Source organism: Penicillium griseofulvum, assembly GCF_001561935.1.
Source record: "Penicillium griseofulvum strain PG3 chromosome Unknown contig_80, whole genome shotgun sequence".
Lineage (NCBI taxonomy): Eukaryota > Fungi > Ascomycota > Eurotiomycetes > Eurotiales > Aspergillaceae > Penicillium > Penicillium griseofulvum.
In genome coordinates, this window is record NW_024467471.1 from 2,292,842 (window position 1) to 2,310,069 (window position 17,228).

The window sequence follows — 17,228 nt, forward strand, 5'->3', positions numbered from 1 at the left end:
GCGAGCTCAAGTTGCTTCGGATTGAAGTTAAGAAAGGCTCATGTCAAGAGGTGAAGATCCGGCTTGGCACTGGGAAGATAAGACTTATCTGAACCTTATCACATTGGGAAATTTCCAAGGTTGCCCTAAGTAGGACAGGCATTTCATTACAAAGGCAATTTGGGCAAGTCATACTATGTATCTCTGTTTTCTATTTCTATTTTGCATTGTCTATATGAATGGCAGCTTCCTAGTATCTTAAAATGGACAAGTGGGTATTTGGCCTAGTTGTCATTGGCGACATTGGCGCATTGCCTAGCTGAGTGCTACTTTGGACAGTTTGGTGCATTATATATTATAAGTGGGCCGGTCTAAGAAGTGTTGACAACGTAGAATGTGTGTAATCTATGTTGGGCCGCAATATATATTCATAGCTACACATTCATGCAAAAAAAAAAGCAGTAAGAAGAAATGATATATATCTGAGACACATCATTCAGTGAAAAGTCTACACCCAGGATTCATGAATCTTTAAGAATCTCAGCATTTAAACCCTATCAAAGAACTGAGGGAGAGCGCAGGAAACAAAATACGGATTTTGACTACTCAGTAGATACACAAGGGAAAAATATACTACGTGGCAAAGAAAAGTCGCGTAACAGTCCCGGGGAACGAGTAGTAGTAATACATTGACAAATCCAACCCAAATTCGAGTTGAACATAACCTGGCATTATGAAATCATAACTACCAAATGAACCCATGGATAAAAAGCATGCCCGCTATACAGTAAAGAGACACAGAAACATTGTATAAATGCATAGGAGAGAACGAAACGAACCGGCTAAACACACAATCGCGATCGTTTCCATTTCGCCATCAGAAATTCAAACTGTAAAAAATCTAAGCGAATGCACATCAGCAACTGCAAAAGTAAACCCTAGGTATTTTTGAGTGCATTAGATGGTCTCCCACCCTCCGTTGTTGATTTCTGACTCCAGCTTGCGGCTGATAGTCGCAGGGATCGAATGGGATAGCCAGACATCGCGCAGTAGCCGGTCGTACCGCTTCTGATTGAGGATAAGCTGGCGGTTGCGGCGGAGACCGGGGTCGACTTCGCCGTGGCGGTCGAGATAGGGCGCGTAATGCCAAGAGCCGTTCGTGTTGTGCAGGTAGAGAACTGTGCATTTGCGAATATTGAGGAAAAGACCTATGTTTTTACCGCATCTATTATGAAACAATTGTTAGCTGGAGAGTACTTGCAAACGAAGTACGGGGGTGTATTGACTTTTTAAGGTGTTGGTTGCAGCCGCCAAGCTTGTTTGCCATGCAGCAGACTGCCTGTGAGCAGAATATTTCTCCGCAGAACAAACAGATGCTGGGATCAGTGAGCTCCTTCTTGGAATTGGGGCAGCGGCGACGGTTTGCCTCTTCGATCAGGCTATCGAAGTACTTGGGCAGACCAACAAGCTCAAAGATAGCAGGGTGCGACAGACTGGGCCAGAGACGGTGATCTTCGAAGCGGATGCCTGAGCGCGAGGCGTTCCAGTGGAAGATCCAGCCTGAAATGACCGCGTCGAAGGGACTGTTTGTCTTGCGTGCAGGCTTGACGGACATAAGAATCTCATCAATGGAAGGCAGATGAAGTGCTTTGGTCAGGCGCTCAAGCTCAGAAGACTCCACGTCGGCGAATCCTGTGTTGGGGAACTCGACGCCGTGCTGAACATGAAGAAGTATAACTGCTTTGCGCAGGAACGCAAGCCCGTAGCTCGTAACAAGTCGCCGGACGGCAGTAATAACGTTGGGAGTGGCAGTCTCTTCTCCATCTTTGACGTAGCCACTCTCAGCGGGGAAGGAGGAGCCCTCGGCACGGCCGACAGAGTTCGCCTTGAGTTCAGCAACGATCGAGTCGAAGAACTGCTTGGTCACTCCGAATTGCTCTTCAGATATATCGAGGGCCATATTATAGTCCTCAGGGTGGGTAGCAAGCTCCTCCTTCAGACCCAGTGGCCAAAGAATGAAAGTGACAGCGACCTTAACAATCTCAGCCACAAAGCACATCCGCACAAGATGCCTGATATCAATATGAAGGACTGGAAGCAGAGACAATGACGATTCTGCGAGGAACACAAATGTATCCACAGCTAGCAGAGGCTCGATGTTGCGTACATCATTAAGCAAAGCTGTGCCACTCAGACAAGGGTGCCCGACAAGTAGTTGGCAAATCTTTTGGCGATGCATCTCCTGGAACTCATTCGTTGGGCGGCTTTTTGATGGTCCCGTTGAGTGAAGACACCCAACAGCAGCATATGTCAGCACCGTCTCTGATAGAACGCGCAGATGGGTAAGCGTCAACGAAGGAATTGTATCGAGCAAAGTCGAGCCAGGCTCTGACTCAACACCACGCTGCGCGATCTCCACTGCAGCAATACTGAAACCAAAGCTGCGAATTAAGGAATCAGTATGTACAAGATCTTCACTACTATTCGCTTCAGAAGTGTTGTTGAACATCGAATTGACATGGTTCATCTTGAGTGTCTTCTTGAGCCGCCTGTAAATCTGCAGCAGTTCAGACATAGGACTGTCCGGGGGACTCGGCACCTGTTGAAGTGGACTGGAAGGCGACAGGTCTTCGGCGGGAGGGAAAACACCTGGCATTGGCATACGGGCTGGCGTGATGTATTGTGAGGGAGCAGCTGCTGGGAAAGGCGAGACCCTCAGTTGATCAATAGTATTGGAAAGCGGAGGGACCAGTGTCTTAGACAAGTAGTCAATGAAAATGTCAGTGTATGGCTGAGAAAAAGCCTTCTCCTTCTCCATGAGGACTGGGAAGTTTTGCTGTTGGTTCAAAGCTTGCTTGAGGCCTGATTGGATCCACTGGTCGAATGATTCAGAGGGACTGAGCGGGACTAGTGGAGACTCTTCCTTGCCCTTCCAGGTGATAGGGAGGAATGCATTTCCGAGAGCTTTGCAGAGAGGGCAGACAAATTCCATGAGGTTAGTGTTCTCGGGATGGTTACGCGCGATCTGCTGGGTGTGTCGCCGCTGAGTCGCCGTATAGTACTGCTCGAAACAGGAGTAATGCATTATGTGCCCACAGCCAGTAGTCACAGGCCCACGAAGAGTGCTCTTTGCGTTGAAACCTTTACTCAGTCCAACCTTTTCGCTGACGACTTCACCACCAGAAGAATCAAGACGCTTGATGGTAGTATGATTTTCTCCTGATACACCAAATGGTCGCAATTCTTCAGCGGACCTGTCTAGACTTGTGGGGGTTCTGAGCACCTCACGAATCCTATCGGAGTCCCTGATATCGGTCTGTCGTAGGATAGTGCTGTCTTGAACCAAGGCAAATGTACCGAAGAGTCTCGAATCGTTGGTCTCTTCCTGACACAAGATACATGTTCCGCTAGGGTACTTCCATAGCTTCTTTTCTGGGGTGGCGCCTGTCTCGGACTCCAGATCGCTGAAGTCTTCCTCGCCCCAATCGATATTACCCTGGCTGCTCAGGAATTGTTGTTGCTGCTGCTGGAACTGCGCCATAACCTTGGCCTGTCTCTCCAGTGCTTGCTTCTTCTTGGCCTCTTTGTCGTTGTCTGCATCAATTGCAGGAGAGTTGGTATCGATGCGGTCGAAGGGGAATTTGAGCGACGCAGTTGCCGATGAATATGTGCGAGGACGCTTTTGCCATAGACGTTTGAGTATGTGTCTGATCTTAGGTCCAGATGCAGTGAATTCAGTCGTGACTGAAATTCTCTCCAACAAACCGACGATAGTCAAATGGCCAGCCTTGATCTCTCGGGCCTTTGACAAAGCATTCCAGTTGAATGAATTGGAATGTTCTTCTACCATGTCAGTTTCCTCGGAATCATCTTCTAACACTGCTGCAAGGATAAGATGCAAAATGACTTGAAGGAAAGTCTCAACTCGTGTCGGCGGGATGGTTGGTGTACACTCTTTCGATGAGATAACATATTCTAAGCATTGATGAACAATCTGTGCAAACAACATCGTTCCGGCGAATCGGGGGAGATCTGAGAACACGCCGAAGCTGATGGGTCGAAGTTTCGGCTCGAAAACAATATCAGAGGCATCTTTGCCTGTCTTTTTCGCCATCCATTCCTTGTAAATATTCTCTGCCTCGTCTCTTTGGTTCTTTGTGTAGTGTGCGCTGTACGGATCAATAAGATCAATATACTCGGGCTTCAATTCAAAAGTACCAGAGTCACTCAAGCCCTCGGGCGGGCGGAAGTTAGCGACTTCTTCCAACACATCCTGGAACATGTCCGAGTCCAGAAGCTTGTCGCTGAGACGAGTCGAGAGGTCGGAGAAAGAGAGTGGCTTGAAGCACAAGACATGAGCGATGTCACGTTTAATGTTTTCGTGGGTGAGGTGAGTGCTGTCATCGATGGCAGTCAAAGATGTTCGGTCAGTCAGGAGGATCACCAGTAGATGAACAAATTCCTCTGCCACATCCACAATCTGGGTATCTTCATATCCAGGACGGGGCATGTAGTTCCGAGCCATCCACTCAACCATACCAAAACGGTGTGCAATCGAAGCAAGGACTCTGCTAGGATCACAAGTAACCAGGGCAGTCTGGAGAAGGAAGATATCTCTGTAGTAGGCAAAGTCTCGAGAAGAGACTCCACGGTACTGCGACATTTGATGCCGAAGACTGAGACCATTGCGAACCCACATGCCAGCCTTCATTTGGGCTAGCCAAGCGCATACTCGAAGCGGATAGTCAAACATGGTCAGAAGCAAGTCCTCGGGTCCAAGGGTAAGCAAAACATCATCAACTTTACTATGGTTGGCAGACTTGGCAGCATGGATCTTACTCCTCGCCACATTGGCAGCGTCAAAGAGGACGTCGCGCATAGTCTCACTGCTTATGTTTCGTCCGCATTCAATGAGCCACGACAATGTGTAATGAAGGGCATGATGGAAACTGATAGATCCACGTTCCACCACGAATTCAACGACACGATGGCAGGGCACTTGGCCAGAGGCGCCGACCTCAAAATCGAAAGGTGGCAGCAGCTTAAATCTGACTTCATCTTTGATCTCTGCCTGGTCAAATCGCTTGCGCTCTAGACCAGCTGAATGGAGAATCGCAGTGGTAGTGGTGGTCTCGATTGCCCTCAGAAGGTAATCACCATTGTCGATTTCAGGGTCGCGGAAAGACTCGCAGAATTGGCGGCAAAGCCGGTTGATCTCTCGCATGAGGATCGACGCACTAATCCAAGCATCCGTTTCATATTCAACGTGCTCACCAACAGCGCGGACATTAGGGCAAATACCCTGTGACAGTTTGACGAGGTCAAGGAATTGAGGAAGATATTGTTCCTCAGTCCGCACACGGTGCTGGACATATTCGGATTGGAGAAGATATCGGAGGTCAAGGAAGAAGTGGTAGAGACGTCTGTTTGTAACCGAGCCAGCATCAAATGCCAGCGTGGCATTGGGATTGACGGATTGTGGTTCACCGACTTGTCTCGTGGTCAAGAAGGTATATAGAATAGCCATCACCTTCGTGAGGAAGTTTCCTCGCACAACAATCTCTTCAGTTATGGATGGGGTCGTGAGAAGCTGCAATGAAAGGTTGACAATCGAGTGGTCCGGCTCTCGATCCGCGATGAGATACAGTTGAGCCAGAGCCGTATACAACGCAGACAGACGAAGACCCATAATGCGCTTGAACTGAGGAACATTGACAACAGTGCTGATATAGAGATCACGCAAGTCGGTTCGTGTCTTCTTCCACAACCTCAAGTCGTATAGCACAAGCCAGTCTAGGCGAGTACGCTGCCAAAGGTCTTCATACGGAGGTACTTTCTCACCTGGAGCGGGGAGGGAAGGCCGGACTTGCCAATGACTTTCTGTGTTTGAAGGCCTTTGCCGGTTCGAACCAGGGGTCTTGGGGATAGGGATATAGCCAGTGGGGGCGGATTCAGGGCCAGGACTTTGAGATTCAGACGGGCCTCGATCGGCAGAGGACCGATCTGCGGGTTGAGCCGGTGTTGGTCGGGGTGGTGGTTGCGTGCCAGTAAGATCAGCGAGAATGCGCTCTGCTAGAGCAAGTTCCTCGTCGGCACCGGCCAAGATCATATCTTCGTCTTCTTCCTGGTCACGAGTGAGTTCGATGTCCATTTCATCGTCATCTTCATCGTCGGCGTCGTGCGCTTCAACATAGTCTTCGTCTTCATCTTCGTCTATAACATCGTCGTCAAGAATATCGTCATCGTCATCATCATCATCGTCAGCAGCCAAGAAGACCTGACCATGGTTAGGCACATTAATCATGAGTGTGCGACCTGGAAGGTTCTCAGTCCGTTGATGATCGTCGATGCCCTTCATGCCGATATCTTCGTTGTATCCACCACTGCCCTTTTTCCAGGGCGAAAGCATTTCCTCGCAGATGATTTGTCTGAAAATCTCATTGTCCTCGAGGATTTCACAGCCAGCAATATCGGCCAACCACTCCACTATCGTTGCGCACATTTGCTCACGGAAAGTATCGCGCGCGGAGCGCACTGTGACAGTGACCTTAATTTCCTCAATTATCTTAGAAACACCCAAGAGTCTGTTCAGGTCCTTCGAATACTTAATCACACTGCGGCCCATATCGTTTGTTTCATGAGCTCGCGCAACACCAAAGCTATCCCGTTCACGACAAGCACGTGTGACCTGATGAGAGACATCGCGGATTGTATGTTTCTCATCATTCCACAGCAGAACCGCAAATTCAGGTTCTTCCTCCTCTTCATCACCAGCACCATACCAGTCGGGACGCAAACGAGATGCCTCCTCATCTTGCCTAATGCCCTCGATAGTCTTTGGCAGGCGCAACTGCTCCGGGGAGCAAGAGATGACATCACAGAAATAGTCGAGCACACGGGATATAGTCAAGCGGATCGAGGCCACAAGCTCAGAGGGCAGTACCCGTTGAGCTCGTTCCTTGCCCTTGGTATTGCCACTATCGGTATGAATTGCGCAGAACAGCGGAAGCCGCCATGCTTCGTCGTCACCGCAGTCACAGCAGCCACAGTTTCCAGAGGAAAGCGAAATCTGATATTGATGTCCGGTGTGATCCGAGGAATCGAAGCATCGACTGCATAACACGCAGGTATCATCCGCGGCACATGTCACGCATCGGTATGTGGCTTCCCCGGCACGGAAAATATGACCGCAGCGCTTGCCCCGCGCTGCTTCACTGTACTCAGCTCCTTCCCGGGCACCCTGAGCCTCAGCCAGTTTCCATGGCCCGGTGGGAGTTCCTTCTGGGAAGAGCTGTTGTACTAGATCATTGTCATGTCCAACGAGCGATCGGAAGAGAAGCTCTAGCAGGTCCTTCTCGGCAGCCGGGCCATAACGGAAGTTGTGTTTCTTGGGTAAACGGAGAAGACCATCGCCTAGTAGCTTCTCACACCCCCCAAGCATGAGCATGGTTTGTCGTTGTGGCCGGGTCGTAGCGGCCGCTCGGGCAATCACAAGTGAGTGATGGAACGGAACGCCGTTGTCGCGACAATGCGCTCGAGGTAGTAATAGTCCGATGCAGGTGGTTTCTTCGCGGGTACGCAGGCGGAAATGAAATTTTTAAGTTAAGATTCAAGAGATCGTCCGGATCGATTAGGATTCTCAGATTTAGTTCAGGTTGCTCACACACTGATACTTTGGTGGGGGGAAAGATGAGAGAGTAACGGGTGAGGGTGGACCAATGCAGGCGAGCAAATCAGCACAGATACGGTGAAGTCATACGCGATTCAAATTTAAATGTGGAGATTCTAAAGGTTCAAAAAGAAAAATAACAAGAAATTAAGAGTGTTTGTTGAGACCGGAAGGTAGGAAGGTAACATTTTTATGACATCGATGGAACCGGCCACAATAAAACGCCACACTACGATCTACAAAGGCGCCACTGAATATTTGAAGTCTTAGAAGAAGTTGAAAGTCAAAATACAGATTTCCATCTATCGCGTACAAGCCCAATATGGGATGAGAAATAACGGGCTTCGGCTTTTCCCATGTGCCCCTTTACCCGCGGTAAAATATACCCAACATCACTTTCGGTCGGTCCATTTACTCGTCATCCTCCTCCTTAACCATGTAACGGTGCTTGATGTCCTTCCATTGGCGCTGTAGAGATAGAGTCAGCATGGGTCCTAGGCTCCCGAGGTCGGGTATTGTAGTCCATCGGATCGGAAGAGAGGTTAACATACGCCCTGGTTCCAGCTGTCCCAGACCTTGTTGGAGGTGATATCGAAGGCACTGTTTTAGAATTGAATGGTCAGTATTCTGTCTAAGGTGTATAGCATGTCTTAACATGCTTAGAGATTGGATGTAACCCACAGCTCAAAGGCGAAGGCGCCGGCAAAAGCAGTGGTCAGGAGAACAGTGTTCTTGCGGATGAAGGTCCTAAACACAGCGAAGAGTGCCTCGGTTAGATTTCAATTGAAGAATTTCGATTGCGATCGTAGGACCTAGGGAGGGGAGACATGCGAGTAGATAACGTTTGCGAGCTGTCATGCGAGAGGTCAAGTCAGTACGGGACGTAGTGCAGATAGGAGTACTGGGAGAAGGGAGTATAGACATACGCCGGCCATTGTGAGGGATTGGGGTGTTTGCACACGACCTAAATTAAAGGATTGGACAAGGAGGATGGGGCAACGAGAGTTGAAGTTGTGAGGTTGAAGTTGCGAAGGCTGAATCTGCGGGAATTGCCGGTCCGCTGATTGGCCGAGCCTCCGGCCTTCCGCACTCAACTTTCAATGTTCGTGTTGTTTTTCTCCTTCGATCTCTAAAGATATTGATCTTTGCCTTGGAGCTTGACTCTGTCAAGTTGCTATCATATATTCTGTATTTTACGAGGTTCATTTCACAAATTAGACCCATACACACCACCCACAATGTCCAACGTCGCTAGGTCCGGCATCACCACCGATGCTCAAACCGGCGAACGATACATTCCCTCCTCAGTCCGTGCCGACGGTTCTAAACGCAAGGAGATCCGCGTGCGCCCTGGCTACAAACCCCCCGAGGATATCGAACTTTACAAGAACCGAGCTGCGGCAGCATGGAAGAGCCGCGCAAAAGGTGGGGTGCCGGGTGCGGAAGCATTGAGCACCGAAGACAAGACCAAGACCGCAGCAATACCTACAGCCACCACTACCACTGCGGCCAGCAACAAGAACGCCAAACGCCGTGAGGCTAAGCGTAATGCAAAGGAAAACGAAGAAGCCGGTCCCCTCACGGAGGGCAAGGGCGCAGAGTCAAGCAACTGGCGTGTCCCCGCACCCGCACCTAAGAAGCAAGAAAAGCCTGCCGAAGAGCTTATTGATCCAGAAGCCGAGAGGGAGAAGAAAGCCCGCAACCTGAAGAAGAAGCTCCGCCAGGCACGGGATCTACGCGATAAGAAACAGCAGGGAGAGGCGCTATTGCCCGAGCAGTTGGAGAAAGTCATCAAAATTCAGGAACTTGTTCGGCAGCTAGATATGTTGGGCTTCGACTCCAATGGTGACAAAAAGGATGGTGATAGCAATGAGAATGCTTGAATGCTCTTTCTGAACCTTTACACGCGGGCTCAGATCAAATTCAATATCCCATATCCATGTGTCAAGTATATGCTAATATGCATATTATTGTCATCGGGACTTCCTGCAAGCATCCTGGGATATCTGTTGGGAGCGACCAAACTATCCTATATCATGGCAAGTGATTGGAAGTGGGTGTGAGAAGATACCTATGGCAGGGCAAATTGCAGTCAATCGATCCCCGCCTTCCAATCGCCCATCGCTTCGCCTGTGAGGGACTCCGGATACTGTCACATCTCTCCGCCACCCCCTCCATCAGGGGTCTGGGTGATCTCGCCCTTGACACTAATGGGATCAAGAGGACGGCAACAGACTTCACAAATGGATCAAACTCAATCTTTTGTGGACCGACCATGGGCTGGAACCTAACTTAGACATTAGAAATTGAACATTTGATATCCGGCCGATGCCGTCAATTTGCAAGTTTCCACAGGAAAAATACTATTATTACAAAGAAACATTTATTGTACATTGCCTAGACCTTCTCTTGTTTACATTCCCAAGTGCAACTAGGCAAACCACACGGACCACTCATGACTATATAGCATCAGACTTCGGAGTCAACCAGACGAACAGGAGACATCACAACACCGCCCTTTAGTTCCCAGCGGTCATAATTCATGGAAGTCCACGGACGCCACGGACTAGGCTGATCATTGAGCCGGTTTCTCCCGATGCCGTAGGTGGCAGATAGGATACCCTGCTTGACGCATTCGCCCACACCTATGCCATTATACCAGTTTCCTGCGAGAATAAGCCTGTTGTTGTACTCCTTGCGAACTGTATCCGACAGCTTATACATGCGGTCGAGATGGCCGACTGTGTACTGGGGAATGGCATCCTTCTGGAGACGACTCCGTGTGGCAGCCGGGGTATCAGTGATATTCAGGTGTCTCTTGAGCATGTCGCGGGCCATTTTTACTGCGGTGTCATGGTCTGGATACTCGTCGAAGCCATCCCAGTAATGTCCACCTAGCATGACAGTGAGTTTCGTTCCAGGTGCGGAGTCTTGGTTGACTTCAGAAGACTCCGGATCCGTTCCGTTCCCTACACTAGACGAGGAGGCGAAAATGACGCCAAGTCCACATTCTGGGTTCTGCTCGTAAGGTATAGAGCGTGGTATGAGGTATCCAAAGCCATCTTCCACGGGCAGAATGTCGGGATTTGTATAGTAGAGATTGACGACCATTGCGGTCACAGCGTAGTCCTGTTTGCGTAGTAGGGATGGGGTCAAGTCGCCAGGCGTGGCATGTTTAGCACTGGTTTTGCGCATGACGTTTGCAAGTGCAACTGGAGGGATAGTGGAAATGACATATTGATAATCAAACGTCTTGAATGCAGCGTGCCTGGGTGACCAATATTCCATCTATTGACAGTCAGCATCACTCCTGGGGCCCAGGGAGTCCAGAGATATAGCGTAGCAGTGCAGAATTAACATACCTCAATATTATGAGAACCAAGTTCACTTTGACTCAAAGCCTTGATCTCTGTGTTCATTCGGAAGTTGACCTTGCCGGTCGCTTTCAATGAAGCAATCAGAGCTTCAACAAGCTGACTGACTCCCCTCTTAAAGGTGAAAGTACTAGCTCCAGCCGCAAGGACTTCTAAATCGTGTTGACGGCGCACTAATTCAGGGCCTGCGGGTATGACATCTATGGCCATAAAATCATCCATATTTCGAGTCTTTGTTTTCGAGATCGACCTGGAGATAAGAGATGCCGTAACTCCACCAGAAACAAACCCACCAATACCCCCAATACCACCCTCAAGGTTGCGGATGCTACCTAACAGTGTCTGGGCACTCAATCGATCGATATCACCAGCATAAATTCCGTGGTACGCAGCGGAGACTAGATTATCTGCAACATTGGCACCAAAACGACGTCCAATGAACTCTGTGACAGACTCATCCTCCGCCCATTCAGTTGGGTGCCGGGATGGAGCGAAGACATCCTTTGCTATTCCTGAAAGAAATTTATTAAATAGCGGCTCCTGCATAGTATTCACAAAGCTTTCAACGTTCTCCCGAAACGAAAGTTCAGGCTTTGGCGCCGGCAAGCGAACGAGACGGTCCGGGTAGTAAATGTAGCGATTCTGGGCCGCGGGGCTCGTCTTTGGGGTAACAATGAGGTCTTTGTACAGGCCTAGATTTGTAGCCTTCCGACAGGGTCAGCATATTGAGCTATTTAGATGGGAGCAGTATTCACCAGGTAAAGCAGAGGGAGTGACCCTGGCAACGAGCTCTTTAACGTCCGCGGCCCATACTCGAACACGATATTGCCACCATCGACAGGGACTATTTCAGAGTCAATCCAGCCACCGAGCCGGTCCGTCTTTTCGAACAGGTTGATTTGTCGGCACATGGGGTCTTGCGCGAGTTGCCAGGCGCTTGTAAGGCCGGTGATGCCACCACCAAGCACGGCGGCAACATATGTGCGTCTTTGGCCATTGAGGATATTCAATTGCCCTTTTCTTGCTCTTAATGCTTTAGAGACACATGGTAGCCGCATCTTTACTGATTAGAGCAATGTTTGGTTTGGGAGTTGGAGAATTGAAGGTAAATGGGAAGATCCTCGGAAGCTTCCGTTCTTACTTAAGCTACGCGGGGTGCCCAGGTGGACAGAGCCCCTGGAGCTCTGGTCCCTACAATCCTACAAGCTTGCACAATGGGTTCATGAGACATTCGCGAATTTATTTCGCGTTCGTATTATTCTTGCGAAGATCGGGGGAATCTATGAACAGGACAGATAATAGTATCTGAAAACAAAAGCAAAATGCATAAAGAGTATTAACGCCCTTCCCTCCATTCCTCGTTCATTGATCAAGATCGGATCGTACATGGTATTCTTCGCTTCGGAAACAGACTGTTGTGGGATATTTGTTTTTCTGGGTTTAGAGGTTTTGAACAGTGGTTTTTCTTCATTTTGTCATGTCAGGCGGAGTCACGCGGTCACCACATGGGTCTGGGTATTCTCCTCGGTATCCGGCTTGATTAACTCTTGGGGCCCATCCTCATCCGCAACAAACTTGCGCTCGCTGACATGTTCTCCAGAGCGTGGGGTCCACACTTTGTCGGTGTAAGCACCGCGCTGACCCTCGGCGTGCTTGTAGGTGCACTTGGGGTTCAGGCAGGGATTGAACTTGCAGGCAGTCTCGATGTGTGTAAACTTGCATCCTTCGGTCTTGCAGTCGGCTCCATTGCGGCAGACTGGCATACTTGGGTGTTTGAAGTGACAGGTGGGGTTGGTGCAGTGAGGGAAGAACCGACACATGGCCTCTGCCTGGTGGGCAGATCGCACTGCTGGCGAAGGGTGGCGTCCGGTGCATTTCTTGTTCTTGCAAGCTGCACCGAATGAGCAAGTATCAGAAGGATCGATTGAAGTACCTTCGGGGGCGGCAGGTGATTGATGGGCGAACGGGCAATCCTGGCGCGTGCATCGTTGGTTGAAGCGACAAACACTGTCGGGGTTGCTTTCGTCTTGTTCGCCGCCGGCTGTGCCGTCCATATCCACGTCTGCTCCTTCTGCGTGTCTCGGTTTGTTATAGCCGCCGCCACGCTTTCCTCCACGCTGGCCACCTCGCTCGACCCGATTGAAGAGCGAACGACCTTGAGGGGCGTTCTGAGAACCAGTTTGGAAAGCGGGGTTAACAGCGGGAGGCATGAAGCCAGGCATGAATTGAGACATCATCCGGGCCTGTTCTTCCAACATCGACATAAGCTGCATCTGGTTTTCGGGGGTCATCTGCATCATAGGGTTCCCTGCCATTCCCATAGCGCGGCCACCCCGACCATTTTGCTGTCCGGCGCCTCTCATTTGGCCCCGGCCATTGTTACCGATGCGCCCGTTTCCTTGTCCGCGGACACGGTGCAGAGCTGCATCCGAACCACGATCCAGGTTCCGGTTGATTTGGTTCAACATCCTTCCCTTGCCACCTCTACCGTTACGCATCGCTCTCGGTCCGGTGGGGCTTTTGAGAAGCACTGTCAGCATGTTGTAGACAATAGAAAGGAATGGTAAAAAAAAAAAACCTACATTGACTCGACTCCGGCCTCACCCATCTCTGAATCCTGACCATGGGTGGCTATCGCCTGAGCTGAGTTGTCGAATTCCATCGCTGAAGGGTTCAACTGGCCCGTGGTAGTAGCGGCCGATGCTGGGGCGACTCGATTGATTTGTTGATTGAGAATCTCGACTTGAGCGAAAAGCCATTGTGAAAACTCGAGGGCCGCAGTGTCACCTTCCTGGAGGCCAAGAAAATCGTTTGAGAGCTCGGTGGCGATTTGTTCTTCGGTCTTGCCGTTGACCAGCATGAGAACGATGTATTCGATCAGTGGTGACTCTTGGCCATCACTCCAGCCCATCTCTACCAACTTTGGTTGGATAACATTTGCGACTGCTCGCGCAAGAGGAGTCTCTAGAGCGATTTGAGGAAGCATGGCGAAGGCGGTTGTGAAGTCAGGGAAAAGTGACGGAGTGGTGAGAAATTCACAAAGAGACCAGTGCTGATAAAAGAACTTGCGCCACCCGATAAAGGCGTTTCGGATCTTATCGGCGCAACTAACAATGATGATGCGATGAAAACGGTATGCAGCAGGAGTTGGGGTTAGAGCTGATGCTGATAGACCAATAACACGTTCTGGTAGAGAAAGCAAGAATTCAGCAAGCAGATTGAAGTTAAGCTAATGACCCGATGACCAAAACGGATGTTTGATCACGTGGTTGTGGCTGGTTGGCGGTGAGGTGGGGCAGTACAGATAGTGCCAACCTTGGAAACAACCTGCATGCGCAAGTCAAGGTTGATTTGGTATATCAATCAAAAAGAGTCCTTACTTTAATAAATTGTGATTTGATAGAGAAGTGAAAGAGATAGAAAGGATGAGCTGTTGAAAGGTATAAGAAGAAGTGGAATTTGTGACTACTCAATTTCTGGGTTTATATATTCACAATGGCTATTGTTCCGCTACTACTCTATTGAGCTGTTTTGTTGTAAATGGGGTCAATGGGGGTTATGTCCACAAAGAGAAGTATGTAGAAACCCGTGGACGAATCCTAGGCTGCATAAGCGGCGCTGTGATGTCTTTCCGGTAGTCTTCTCAGATATCTGTGTAGATAGGTCGACGTCAAGAAAAGGCAAAAAAAAAGCTTTGTGCAGACGACTTTCTATATATAACATTTGACAAAGAACTCAACGGTCAAGTGACATCTGAGAAAGTAATTATCTCTTTCCAAGCATAGAGGCCTGAGGCATCAAGGCATTTATGCCCGAAATATCAGGCCCCTGACGAAATATGCACAGTAATCTGCAGTGCAGAGACGTTTATGTGGCTGCAGGCCCGTCCACAAAGCGCTGTGGATCTCCCCTCTTGGAATCAGATGTTATCAACCCCTGTCTACCGAGGTGTCATGGCTTGCCATGCCTCTTCCCCGGATCGTCGGGTATCCAAATACCTTTTTTGTACAGCGTGAAACCGAGATCATAAGAACCGTGGTATGTGCCAAGCCCAGCCCCATATTGCTAATACTTGGTGATTCCAAATCCCAAGCCAACAAAGGATGAAATAACCATGAAGTCACATAATGCGGGGTTCGCAAGCATCGCTCCTTTAGGCCACACTACCCCGTACACCTATTTTGGGATGATAGGGAACACATATCATTGGACATACGGAGAACTAAGGTTGTGGCCTACACTCTGTGACCCATTTAGTCCGTACTGTTTGACAAGTTCACCTTCATAAAGATAGCCTTTCCCTACCATATGCTATGAAACTTCTTTTTCTCATCTGAACGTTCCCGCTCCAAGCCAAAAGACGGACTAAACCCAATTTGGTACAGTCCACCATGATCGAAGATCTTCTCGCAGTGACGAGCCTTAGTCGGGCCTCACTATGGGCTCTAGGACTATTTGTTACATTTTGCGTATTCCGCAAGTTCCAAGCCTCAGCACAGATCGCCCGTCTCGGTGTCAGAGCTCCCAAAATTAAATTCCGTCTCCCATACGCTCTCGACTTCATTTTCCAAGGCTACCAAGCCAATAAAGAGTACAAAGACTTAGAATTCTGGGATACACAAATCTTGCATGCGGGCGGCTTGACAAATGTGAAGACAGCCGAACTCGACGCTGGTATTTCCACCCGTATGATCCTCACCAAAGATCCAGAGAATATCAAGGCAGTCCTCACCGGCCAGTTCGCCGACTACGGCAAGGGTGAGTCCTTCCACCGGGAGTGGAAAGAATTCCTAGGCGACAGCATCTTTGCCACAGACGGAGAACTATGGTCTCGTTCCCGCCAGCTCATTCGTCCCATGTTCGTGCGTGACCGCATCGTCGACACAGAAATCTTCGAGAAGCATGTTCAGAAACTCATCCCGCTTCTCGGCGGCAGCGACTCACCCAGCAGCAGTAAGGTAGTGGATGTTGGATCACTCTTCTTCCGGTATACCCTCGATGCAGCAACAGACTACCTGCTCGGCAAGGGAACCGACAGTCTAGATAACCCGGCAACGCGGTTCGCCGAGGCGTTCAGATATGTGCAACAGCGTCAAGCTGAGTATTTCCGTTTCGGGTGAGTGATGATACTCGATCTTGTGCAACGCAAGCACAGCCTGTCATTGGAGCCTCGCAGAAGCTAATCTAACATTTAACTTTAAAACAGAGTCTTTAACTCTGTCATGTCACGCACCGAATTCCGCAAGAACCTCCGAATAATGGACGACTTCATGCAGCCCTACATCCAAGCCGTCCTTGCCCGCTCAGCCGGCGAACCTAACGAGAAGCTTTCAACCGACGAGACCTTCCTTGACGCCCTAGCCGGCTTCACCCGCGATCCCCGCGTTCTCCGTGACCAACTTGTCGCCGTCCTCCTCGCAGGTCGTGACACAACAGCCGCCACACTATCCTTCTGTCTCTTCGAGCTATCGCGCAACCCGGAAGTCGTCGCTAGGCTGCGGGACGAAATCCGCGACCGACTCGGCGTCGGCGCCAACGCCCAGAAACCCAGCTACACCGATCTCAAGGAAATGAAGTACCTTAGCGCAGTGCTGCACGAGACGATGCGTGTATACCCAGTCGTGCCATTCAACGTGCGCAACTCTCTACGCGATACAACGCTCCCACGCGGTGGTGGGCCAGACGGGCGATCACCTGTGGGTGTGCGTGCAAACACGCGGATTGTGTACTCGACGATGCTAATGCAGCGGGATCCTGATCTGTATGACGGTCCGGAATCGAAGAACTACTTCGATCCTGGGAAGTGGATTCCTGAGCGCTGGGTTTCTGGCTGGCAGCCTAAGCCGTGGCATTTCATTCCGTTCAATGGTGGACCACGGATTTGTATTGGGCAGCAATTTGCTACCATTGAGATGGGGTACACTGTTATTCGGATTTTGCAGGCTTATGAGCGCATTATTGCGCTCCCGATTGGTGGTAAAGATAAAGTTGAAGACCCGGTGCTTCGGTTTGAAGTTACTCTCAGTCCTGGCTCCGAGTTGAATTGCGTTTTCCTCAAGGAGGGTGAAGAGGGTGTGCGCAGTACCGCTCAGTCGAGTGCTACTTGAGCTGTGTTTGGTTGATCATCCTAGCTGTAATTTGTTATATTTGAGACACGAAGTCATGCCCTGCCTTTAGCTTTTGGAATAAGGTGGAATTTATATAGT

General features: G+C 49.8%; 6 protein-coding genes across 6 annotated transcripts; 2 read left to right on the forward strand and 4 right to left on the reverse strand.

The window, feature by feature from the left end:
* Positions 1-936: 936 nt before the first annotated feature.
* Positions 937-7,426, reverse strand: PGRI_018630 (putative ubiquitin-protein ligase E3 component (UBR1); the record flags this gene model as incomplete). The annotated part of the gene is made up of 2 exons (XM_040789576.1): positions 937-1,187; positions 1,351-7,426. 2 exons carry the CDS (start codon positions 7,424-7,426, stop codon positions 937-939), a joined length of 6,327 nt encoding a protein of 2,108 aa, XP_040646529.1.
* Positions 7,427-8,059: 633 nt separating this feature from the next.
* On the reverse strand, positions 8,060-8,583 carry PGRI_018640 (cytochrome b-c1 complex subunit 9; the record flags this gene model as incomplete). The annotated part of the gene is made up of 4 exons (XM_040789577.1): positions 8,060-8,116; positions 8,200-8,248; positions 8,330-8,415; positions 8,575-8,583. 4 exons carry the CDS (start codon positions 8,581-8,583, stop codon positions 8,060-8,062), a joined length of 201 nt encoding a protein of 66 aa, XP_040646530.1.
* A 303-nt stretch (positions 8,584-8,886) lies between these two features.
* Positions 8,887-9,531, forward strand: PGRI_018650 (putative RNA binding protein Pym; the record flags this gene model as incomplete). The annotated part of the gene is made up of 1 exon (XM_040789578.1): positions 8,887-9,531. The coding sequence occupies one exon, from the start codon at positions 8,887-8,889 to the stop codon at positions 9,529-9,531; it is 645 nt and encodes a 214-aa protein (XP_040646531.1).
* A 586-nt stretch (positions 9,532-10,117) lies between these two features.
* Positions 10,118-12,080, reverse strand: hem14 (oxygen-dependent protoporphyrinogen oxidase; the record flags this gene model as incomplete). The annotated part of the gene is made up of 3 exons (XM_040789579.1): positions 10,118-10,936; positions 11,011-11,727; positions 11,778-12,080. The coding sequence occupies 3 exons, from the start codon at positions 12,078-12,080 to the stop codon at positions 10,118-10,120; spliced, it is 1,839 nt and encodes a 612-aa protein (XP_040646532.1).
* Positions 12,081-12,512: 432 nt separating this feature from the next.
* Positions 12,513-14,008, reverse strand: PGRI_018670 (mRNA-binding protein NAB2; the record flags this gene model as incomplete). The annotated part of the gene is made up of 2 exons (XM_040789580.1): positions 12,513-13,539; positions 13,605-14,008. The coding sequence occupies 2 exons, from the start codon at positions 14,006-14,008 to the stop codon at positions 12,513-12,515; spliced, it is 1,431 nt and encodes a 476-aa protein (XP_040646533.1).
* A 1,405-nt stretch (positions 14,009-15,413) lies between these two features.
* Positions 15,414-17,129, forward strand: PGRI_018680 (cytochrome P450; the record flags this gene model as incomplete). The annotated part of the gene is made up of 2 exons (XM_040789581.1): positions 15,414-16,138; positions 16,229-17,129. 2 exons carry the CDS (start codon positions 15,414-15,416, stop codon positions 17,127-17,129), a joined length of 1,626 nt encoding a protein of 541 aa, XP_040646534.1.
* Positions 17,130-17,228: the final 99 nt, after the last annotated feature.